The 10,929-nt window shown below is 44.6% G+C and overlaps 2 protein-coding genes across 5 annotated transcripts in view; one reads left to right on the top strand and one right to left on the bottom strand.

The window, feature by feature from the left end:
• Positions 1-536: 536 nt before the first annotated feature.
• Positions 537-4,689, bottom strand: LOC141206943 (uncharacterized). The gene is made up of 5 exons (XM_073664313.1): positions 4,376-4,689; positions 4,169-4,292; positions 3,988-4,085; positions 3,699-3,789; positions 537-3,024 (listed from the first exon to the last, which is right to left on the bottom strand). The coding sequence occupies exons 1-5, from the start codon at positions 4,661-4,663 to the stop codon at positions 2,945-2,947; spliced, it is 681 nt and encodes a 226-aa protein (XP_073520414.1). The 5' UTR covers positions 4,664-4,689; the 3' UTR covers positions 537-2,944.
• The window catches only part of LOC141206942 (uncharacterized), a 187,829-nt gene continuing 181,561 nt past the window's right edge, over positions 4,662-10,929 (top strand). For all 4 annotated transcript variants that reach the window (XR_012277431.1, XM_073664312.1, XM_073664311.1 and 1 more), the window contains exon 1: positions 4,662-4,754. The gene's annotated coding sequence lies outside the window, so the exon portion shown is untranslated. The remainder of the gene's footprint in view (positions 4,755-10,929) is intronic.

The raw sequence follows: 10,929 nt of genomic DNA, 5'->3' as shown, positions 1-10,929 counted from the left end.
AAGATAGAGGTTTGGTCCAGGTTCCCTCTGTCAGTAGTGGGACACACAAATCTTATTGAACTAGTATAGGTGCCACAGCTGTTATATATACTACACAATTCTCCAGTGTAGATTTCACTATGGTATTTACCCCAAAATAACTCTAAGACATTTATATGGAATAAGCATCCGGCTCATAACTTAGAATCTCCGATGTGGGGAAAATATGATGGAGGTTTGTCAGTGCTGAATCTTTGGGTATATATTTTGGCAGCACAATTGGAGCATATCCGTGGTTGGGAGGAGGAGGGAAAGCTCAGTACTTACAGCTCCAATAACAATCTAGTCTCAATGAAATTTTAGAGGCCTATAAATTTAGAATAAAGCTATATCAAATGCTCACCTTTACCTTGATCCATAGGGTTTAGTGGAAAGTTGAAACTTTTAGGGTATGTGGAGGATCTCGAAACTGAGGAGCATGGAAAGTCTGTCTGCAGTGGAAGAATGGTTTACACGGTAATGAAGTTGTTAGCACAATATTGGATAGAGGCAAAGGGTACGACTGTGCAAGAATTTATTTCTAAGATAAACTGGCTTATAACTCTGGAGAAGGCAGTGTATACTAAATGAGGTGTCATTGCAAAATTTGCATGTGATATAAATACATCTGGAATGGCTTCCGTATAGTTAATCAGTTTCCATCTAGGTTTCTTGTAGCTTACTATCAGGGAGAGGTGAAACGTTAATAGAACAAGTTGATTTCTCAGTTGAGGTTTGGCAGATGGAAGGTAGTGCTTAATATCTAAAAAATTATGTAATGTCAAAATAGTAGATATGAGCGAATCGCTTTGCGCAACACTGGTCCACGGTCCAAGTCCATGCTCTCTGGCCATAGACAGGAGCAGTGTGAATTTCTTGAGCTTCCAGGTTCCCAGCCACAGCATTTGACTAACTGATCTAGCACCATCTGTGCGGCATGGTGCAAAGCTGATGATGCGCCAGCCCGGCAAAGAATAAGCTGAGCCTTAGATCCCAGAGGGTAAAGAAATTCTCGCAGCTCCTGTCATCGGCCAGAGATCACTGACCTGATCCATGGACCAGGGTTGAGCGAAGCGATCTGCTCATTTCTACTAAATAGATAAAATTTCCAAATAACAAAATATATCCCAAGGACAAGAAATTACTTTTTAAAAGTTTTGTTGCTGACTTAATGTATTGTATTGTAGAAAATCTAACTGTTGCTAAGTAATTGCCCCCTTAGCTACAAATCAACCAGTTAACCAAATTCAGCTGTCACATGTTGACATGCCTAGCCATGATTACTATCAGACCAATGGAATCAAAACATAACTCAAGCAGAAGATTTCTAGCAATGTGAAGCAGAGTGGAAGGTCTCAAAAAAGCTGGATATGATGAAATACAGATTCTAAAGTCATTGAAATCTAGCCATCTGGAAAGGATTACAAAGCAACTGTTATGCTTCTGGGATTCTAGTGAATTAAAGTGAGAGTGAGATGGAAAAAAATTTTGAAACCATGTTGAATTTTCCTTGGAGGATCCAACCTGCCAAAATTTCACCTACAACTTATCCAGGATGTCACAAAAGAACCAAGATGAATATCTAAAGAACTACAGGCCTCAATTCTCTCCTCAGTTAATGTCAATGTCCTTAATTTCACAATAAGAAAGATGATGGGAAGAAATTGCATGGGAGAGTTGCAAACTGTGGCTGACCAAAAAGTCACTACGTATGGACAGACTGTGAGGCACAGAAGTTAGACATTGCGGGGTCAGTACGAAGAGAGAACATAGAAAACCAAGGGGATAGACAAAGACATGACAGGTCACTGTTCGGGGTCAAAATACCTGGAGATAGCGTATCAAGGAAAAAGGACAAGACAAAGGGATAGTCAGAACACGGCCCAAAAGGTCAGGCAGCGGAAGATCAGAACTCAGCACAACAGAACCAGGCAAACACTCGCCAGGAACCACAAACTACATTTGGCAGGGATTAACGGCAGACAGCTCAGTTAAGTAGCTGGGCAATCTCCAGAACAGAGAACGCCTGGAGAAAGTTCCTTAGCTCCCAGTCACAGATTGGACCGTAAACTGTCAATGAGGGTACTGACAGCTCAGCACGCTCTTTACAAGATTGGATGACCGAGCTGTCAGTCAAAACAACAATTCAGCATGAGCCATATTCCATAGGGCAGCAAAACAGTCACTCACTGAGTGGAGGAATCGTGACAGGCTTGACCCCCAGACTTTTATTATAATATTCTTTGAAATTATGATTCATAGGTGGAACTTTTTTTGAAGACATGGGTCCCATCATATCTGATTAACACAGAATTCCACCATAAGAACACGATTTAGGATTAAAATATTTTCCACATTCTGAACATGAAAATGGCTTCTCCCCTGTGTGAACCCACTGATGTCTCACAAGACTTGACTTATCAATATGGTCTGATGAGTCCAAATTTGAGATCTTTGGTTCCAACCACCGTGTCTTTGTGCGACGCAGTAAAGGTGAACGAATGGACTATACATGCCTGGTTCCCACCGTGAATCATGGAGGAGGAGGCGTGATGGTGTGGGGGTGCTTTGCTGGTGACACTGTTGGGGATTTATTCAAAATTGAAGGCATACTGAACCAGCATGGCTGCCACAGCATCTTGCAGCAGCATGCTATTCCATCCAGCTTGCGTTTAGTTGGACCATCATTTATTTTTCAACAGGACAATGACCCCAAACACACCTCCAGGCTGTGTAAGGGCTATTTGACCAAGAAGGAGAGTGATGGGGTGCTACGCCAAATGACCTGGTCTCCACAGTCACCAGACCTGAACCCAATTGAGATGGTTTGGGGTGAGCTGGACCGCAGAGTGAAGGCAAAAGGGCCAACAAGTGCTAAGCATCTCTGGGAAGTCCTTCAAGATTGTTGGAAGACCATTTCCGGTGACTACGTCTTGAAGCTCATCAAGAGAATGCCAAGAGTGTGCAAAGCAGTCATCAAAGCAAAAGGTGGCAACTTTGAAGAACCTAGAATATAAGACATATTTTCAGTTGTTTCACACTCTTTTGTTAAGTATATAATTCCACATGTGTTAATTCATAGTTTTGATGCCTTCAGTGTGAATGTACAATTTTCGAAGTCATGAAAATACAGAAAAATCTTTAAATGAGAAGATGTGTCCAAACTTTTGGTCTGTACTATATCTCCACAGTAATATTATCTGACATATTTACATAGTTAATACGAATGAAAAAAGGCAAATGTTCACAAATTTTAATCCAATGGGAGAAAATAAACGTACAACCATAATCCATGTTCCGTTCCGACCCATGTTCCGATTATTGCTTCTGATTTCAACTGTCAATCCACGGGAAATTCAAGAAAGCACCTTACATATTTTCATAATTATTTATGTTATTTGTTTTAAAAAAAAAAAAAAAGCATCTAAGTCTAAAAAAACATCTATATTGTATAAAAACCCATCCAGACCGGGCTTATCCGGTTCAAGTAAAGGAGCTAATAAGCCCTCACCCTCCAAGTAATTTTGTCTTATCCTTTATCGCTGTTGTTTTACAAAGAAATGTCGATCAGCTTATATATTATTGGATACAAATTACTTTTGCTGTGGCGCATATACAGTATATATATATTCCCATGAGAAGAATCTGTGACTTCTCTGCATTTAGTGGTTACTACTCACCTGGGTAGTCATATGTAGGAATCTCCTCTTTACACCGCTCATCACCCCTCACATATGTCTCTGTAGTATTAATATGGGTCAGATCTTCACCCTGAAACAAATATTATAAAAGTCACAGACAGATGGAGAAGTCTCATCTATGATCAGCTCTAATCCTGTCATCTCCACAGTTCTCATTACACAAGTATAAAACATATAATCCTGGTGGATAAAACAAGACTGAACACAAGACCTTCACAGCCGTCTACACATCATAGGGGAGATCTCATGACACCTTCTCTCCATCTACCTGATGATCCTGAGGAACATTGGGATCTTCTTGTTTACAGTCCTGTGGAAGAAGAGGACGGGGACATCTCTCTGGTGTTGTCCTCTTACTGGATGGATCTGGAGGAAACACATACAGGGACTGAATTCATTCTTTACATACAGATAATTATAGGCCGTGTGTATTTAGTCCTGTCTATTACCTGGTGATGTGAGGGGCTGGGGAACGTCCATCATGATGTCCTTGTACAGATCTTTGCGTCCTTCTAAATACTCCCACTCCTCCATGGAGAAATAGACAGCGACATCCTGACACCTTATAGGAACCTGACACATACAATGATACCGTCATCCCCTCGATCCCTCCATAGCGTTACTGTATAATGTCCCAGCATTCCCAGCAGCGTCACCTCTCCAGTCAGCAGCTCAATCATCTTGTAGGCGAGTTCTAGGATCTTCTGGTCATTGATGTCCTCATGTATCTGGGTGTGAGGTGGAGGCCCCCTGATTGGGCTCAGAGGTCTTCCCCATCCCTCAGACACAGGGGCCTGACAGCGCTCACTAGAGGTCTTCTTCACTACTGTGTAATCCTGGTTATGGAGAGACACATTATCTAATCTATCTCCGATAGACAACTTCATCCAGCACCATGACAACCAGCACAGCAGAGTCCTGCATCCACTGAGGCCCCTGATCATGTGACCCCTGACTCCTCCCCTTCTGTGACCTCATCACAGGTCCTGTGCGCACACAACAGCCATATATGTGGCGGGGGCTCTGCAGGTGGAGGTATGTGGAGACCCCCATTACTGGGCGCAGGGGGCATTAACCCCTTCAGCACGGAGGCTCTTTTGGGGTCTTGTGTTGCCCCTTTATAAGAATAATAAGGTTTCTGTTCTGTTTCCTGTAATAGATACATACGACCCAACTATGGAGACAGGAAGGGAGGAAACGTCTTGTTCTCAGAGTACAGGACCCCACAGTGTAATGCCCCCATTATGCCCCTTATGCAGTATGTATGAAGCCCCCACACAGTGTAATGCCCCCATTATGCCCCTTATGCAGGATGTATGATGCCCCCCCACAGTGTAATGCCCCCATTATGCCCCTTATCCAGGATGTATGATGCCCCCACAGTGTAATGCCCCCATTATGCCCCTTATCCAGAATGTATGATGCCCCTGTAATCAGGTGACCGGATACAAAGCACAGACAAACACAAGGCCGAAGTAACCAATATAATTATTTATGTCCCTGATATGGGGGAATTGTGATAACTATAGGAACAGTGAATAATGCAGAACAGGGAGATTACAAGGTGAAATCTACAATATGGCTGGGTGCCCACGTAGCATTTTTCAAGCGTTTATGCTGTGGAATTTCCGCAGCGGAAACGCTTATAAAACGCTAGGTAATCCGCACCCCATGGTCCCCAAGGGGATTCCGCATGTTCTATGCACATGCTGCGGATTTTTCCGCAGCGTTTATGCTGTGTACAGAAATCCGCAGCATGTCATTTAATTTTGCGGAAGCGCAGCTGAACTCCCGCCATTGACTTGCATTGAAACGCATAGAAACCGTGTCTGTACATTTGTACAAGCGGCTTCTATGCGTCTCTATGTGCGGATGGTACCCAGTTCTGGAGAAGAGGAGACTCTCATCCTGACCTGGGTACCATTGTACCTGTAAAAAAAGAATAAAATAACAAATAAAGTTTATATTCACCTGTCCGACGGCTTCTCTCTGAATGCCGGCATCGCTTGAGGACCTGCGGTGACGTCACAGCCATGTGACCGCAGGCCCTTCACCGCTCTGTCTCGCGATATGCCGGCAGCCGGGAACCAGACGGGAACGAGCGCTGTAGCCACGCCGGGGCCTCGGGGGTGTGTATAGCTTTATTTGTTTTAATTTTTACGGTTCACACTGTATAAATCCATGCTGTTTGCATGGATTTATACAGTGTTACCTAGTTGTCAAGCACTTTCCAAGTGATGCTATCACCTGGAAAGCGCTTGTCAATCTGCATGCGGAAACGCATGTGAATCCGCATGTGGATCCGCATGTATTCTGCAGGAAAAATGCATGCACAATCTGCATGCGTTTTTTCTGCCAGGGAGATGCAGAAATGCTGCAGAAATTTTCTGCTTCATTTCTGCATCGTGGGCACATAGCCTATCAGATATGCAATGAATTCTCCAGCTCACTCTAACTGTAATCGCAACCTCTAACCATATGTTATTTTATCTACTGACAAGGGTGCTGGTCCCGACACATATAGGCGATTATACTCTCCAGCGTGGGACACATAACTACGGTAATGAGCAGTCACGGGTACGAGTGGTGCAGCGTTAATCCGGCGTTTCAGTGTAAAGCGCGTCACTTCCGGACATGCACACTAGGAGATGGACAATATCGAACTTCTAGTGCTTGAGAAGTAGCACAGGCGCAGTACATTATTGTAGACAAACTCCATTCTATATATCCTGTGACAATTCACCTCTAGGAATGGGAATGGGTCTCCTAGTCTGGGGAGGGGTTTGGATGAAGTGGGATATTTAAACATGGACTCCTGGCTATTAGGCACACTATGCTGAACATCATGAATTATCATAGTGGAGACAAAGAGCAGGGCAAGGTCCTTAGCTCAGGCCAGGAGACCTACTTATGTGGTACAGAACTGTGCCCTAAGTGGACAGTAGGCCTAATTCAAGGAGATTAAGATAAGGAAAGATTCCTTATCTTAAGCAAACAATTGTCTACACTAGAGAGGAAGCCACAGTGTTGCCAAAGTGGGACACAAGTTCTCCTATGGAGAGCTGAAGAGACAGTGCCATAGAAAGGAGTATGTGGCCCTCATCGAATGGACTTTGACAGTACTAGTGAGGAATCGTACCGATGCACCTCAGCCAGCGAGGTCCTCACAAATCAACTGGGAGCAGAGAGTAGCTCTGAGGGGCCGTAGCTACACATATCAACTCGTGTGATCCCAACAGGTGATGATGGGCCTTCGAATAATAATCTACTTGACTGGTGTAGCTTGTAACAAAAGTTATGTACCGTCACCTGTAACCGGAAAGTTCTTGACTCTGCATAATGCAAAAGAAGCATTCATAATGTATTGAAAAGTTTAGTTTTGGACTTTGGTCTCCCTCATTCATCTCCATACTGTCTGGTGTAGACCAGCCAAGTACAAAAGCAGCATGCGGTCTACAGAGTTAGGAGATATGACTCTGCCAATTACATGCATGTGTATGTGTATTGTAGGGATGGTACTCACTCAGGTGTGGTTTGAGGCAAACAGGAGGCATATTCCTTTAAGTGTCCATAGTGGTTTATTGGCTTCATAAACTGTTCAAAAGGAAAATGCAAACACAACAGCCTTTAGTGCAGGCAAAAGCAAAGATAACAGTCCTTATAGCAAAGCCTCTGGATGGCCAGCGCTGTGGTTACACAGGCTGGTGTAGTGTCCAGTGTCCTGGCTTGGTCTTGAGGCAAAACATACACAGGAGACCTTCTCCCTCCACACACGCAGACCATGTGACAAACAACAGCCTCCATTATATAGGCAGGAAACTACACCCAGAGGTGAGGTATGTGGGTTGCTGCAACCTCCCATCTCTCCTAGCAACCCGTACCCTGGCTCCCAAGTGCAACAATTAGACCTCTTAGTGCAGGCGTGCACTAGAGAAAATACACCGGGTTACATCACAGAAACCAGCCATCTCTGTGATACATACCTCCCATCGACATATATATGGATATGGGAGTGCACAGCAAATATGGAGTACAATAATATTAAAGAAGGTGCTAACCCATGTGGTATAACCAAGAATGCAAGTAAAAGAGAAAAGAACCACATGCACGAAGCAGCACACTTCTATATATGAAAGGTATAATTTTATTCCAGAAACTTCGTAGACAAAACATTTAAAAATATTTAAAAAATATATAGACAAAGGGGTCTGGCCCTCATGACTGCTCAGGTTAATAGATGGTCACCAATACAGATAGTGCAATAAATAGACAATACTTTGTATATCATGCAATAAATACATGCATATATAACATATCAAAATACACAGATAGAATTTACAGAAGAGAGACCATGAACACTGTAAAGGATAAACAAAAAACACAATAGCCACAATGTGATTTTTGCCACCCAATCATCAAGGTTTGTGCAAAATAAGAGCACAATGTCTAATATAAATAAATGGGCAATATTAAATCCTTAATGCTCCTGCAAAATAGCACAATAGTCTTACAAGATATTCTTATATAAAATCCCAATAATGCAAAAGTTCTCTTATTATCAATATACAGGGATAAATGTCTGAAATAAATATCTATAGCCTATATTGAGCGTAAGGTAAGTATATCACTTGATCCGACCCATCTGCATATATCTATATATATCACATCCGAATACACAAGATATAATGCCCAGCAGAAAGCGATGTAGACGGGCGTACCCTGTCAGTGTGGCTAGTGCTAAAGTATACCAGTCATGTGGAAAGGATGAAGGACCAGAGCCCCATGCATACCTCCCATCGACTACACGACCTTTAACCACCTTACATACCTCCCCCCTCTGCCTAAAGCCGTGGGGCTTGGCACCTTCTACCACTAGACAGGGGATTCTCGAGAGGGCATCAACATTACCATGTAGCTTCCCTGCTCTATGTTCTACATGAAAGTTGAAATCCTGTAGGGCTAAAAACCAGCGGGTGACCCTGGCATTTTCCCCTTTGTTTCCCTCATCCATCTGAGTGGGGCATGGTCGGACACCAATCTAAATTTTCAACCTAGCAGACAGTAACGCAACGTGTCCACCGCCCACTTTATGGCCAAGCACTCCTTCTCTATGACCGCATAATTTTTCTCGCAGGAGGACAGCTTCCTACTCAGATAGAGGACAGGGTGCTCCTCCTCGTATATCTCCTGGGAAAGGACTGCTCCCAAACCGACATCTGAGGCATCTGTCTGGAGCATAAACTGTTTCTTAAAGTAAGGGGAAACCATAGAGCCACTTTCTTCTCTTAAAAGGCCGTCTCCGCCTCTGCAGTCCACTTGGCCATGGCTGATTTTGTCCCCTTAAAAGGTCAGTCAGGGGTGCGGCCATCATGGCAAAGTTTGGGATGAACCTTCTGTAGTAATCCACAATCCTCAGGAAGGCTCTAACCTGTTTTTTTGACAGCGGTCTCAGCCAGGTTTGGATTGCCTCCACTTTACTGATTTGGAGTTTGATCTCGCCTCTACCGACCACATAACACAGGTATTTGGCTTCTTCTTTCCCCATGGCACATTTCTTCGGGTTTATTGAAAACCCCGCCTTCCTGAGAGCATCAAACACCGCCTGGACCTTTTCCAGATGACTCTCCCAGTCCGGGCTGAAAATAACGATATCATCCAGGTATGCCGCGGCGTATTGCTTATGGGGTGCAAGAACTCAATCCATATCTCTCTGGAAGGTTGCAGGGGCCCCCTGCAGTCCAAACAGCATCTGGACATACTGGAAGCATCCATCCGGCGTAGAAAACGCAGTCTTCTCTTTGGCTCCCTGTGTCATGGGGATCTGCCAATATCCCTTCATCAAATCCAAGGTGGTTATGTACCTTGCTGGCCCAAGTCGCTCGATCAGCTCATCGATGCGTGGTATCGGATACGCATCGAACTTGGATACCTCATTCAACTTCTGATAGTCGTTGCAGAACCTCCATTCCCCGTCGGGCTTTGGGACCAGGACAATTGGGCTCGACCGCTTCTTTTGGATTCCTCAATGACTCCGAGTTTCAGCATGCGAGCCACCTCTTTGGAGATCAACTCTCGTCAGGCCTCAGGTATCTGGTAGGGCTTCAAGTTCACCCGCACATGTGGCTCTGACAGAACCTTGTGTTCTATGACCCCTGTTCAGCCCGGCAGTTCCGAAAACTGATCCCGGTTCTTCTGTAGCAACTCCCGACACTGCTGTTTCTGGGCCTTCGTTAGCGTTTCCACTATTGCGACTCCTCCAACGTCACCTTCTGGTTTTTCCAGCAAGCATGGAGTCTCCACTGCCTCTCTGTCTTGCCAGGGCTTGATGAGGTTGACGTGATATATTTGATACGCCTTACGTCATTCTGGATGATGATCTTTGTAGTTCACTTCACCAACTTTTTCCACCACTTCATATGGCCCTTGCCATTTGGCCAAGAACTTACTCTCCACATAGGTATTATCATGAGGATTCTGTCTTCCAGATTGAATTGCATCACCCTGGCTGACCGGTTGTAGACCCTGGCCTGAGCTTCTTGTGCCTGGAGGAGATGTTCTTTTACGATGGGCATCACTTTCGAAATCCTCTCCTGCATCAGAGCGACGTGCTTGATGACGCTCCTGTGGGTCGTGGCCTCTGCTTCCTTTGCAACATCCAGGAGACCCTGTGGATGTCGGCCAAACAGGAGTTCGAATGGCGAGAACCCCGTAGAGACCTTTGGAACCTCTCGGATGGAGAACAATAAATACAGAAGCAGACAGTCCCAGTCTCTACAGTCCTTTTCTATGGCATACTCTTCAGAGTCTTGTTAAACCTTTCCACAAGGCCTTTAGTGCAGGCAAAAGCAAAGATAACAGTCCTTATAGCAAAACATGTGGATGGCCAGCGCTGTGGTCACACAGGCTGGTGTAGCATCCAGTGTCCTGGCTTGGCCTTGAGGCAAAACATACACAGGAGGCCTTTTCTCTCTACACACACAGACCATGTGACAAGCAACAGCCTCCATTTTATAGGCTGGAAACTACACCCAGAGGTGAGGTTTGTGGGTTGCAGGACCCTCTCATCTCTCCTAGCAACCCGTACCCCGGCTCCCAAGTGCAACAATTAGACCTCTTAGTGCAGACATGCACTAGAGAAAATTCACCGGGTTACATCACAGAAACCAGCCATCTCTGTGATACATACCTCCCATCGACTACACAACCATTA

The sequence above is a fragment of the Phyllobates terribilis genome, unplaced genomic scaffold (genome assembly GCF_046119375.1).
Source record: "Phyllobates terribilis strain yellow unplaced genomic scaffold, ASM4611937v1 Scaffold_150__1_contigs__length_4496277, whole genome shotgun sequence".
NCBI classification, from domain to species: Eukaryota; Metazoa; Chordata; class Amphibia; order Anura; family Dendrobatidae; genus Phyllobates; species Phyllobates terribilis.
This window is presented reverse-complemented; position numbering and strand designations above follow the sequence as displayed.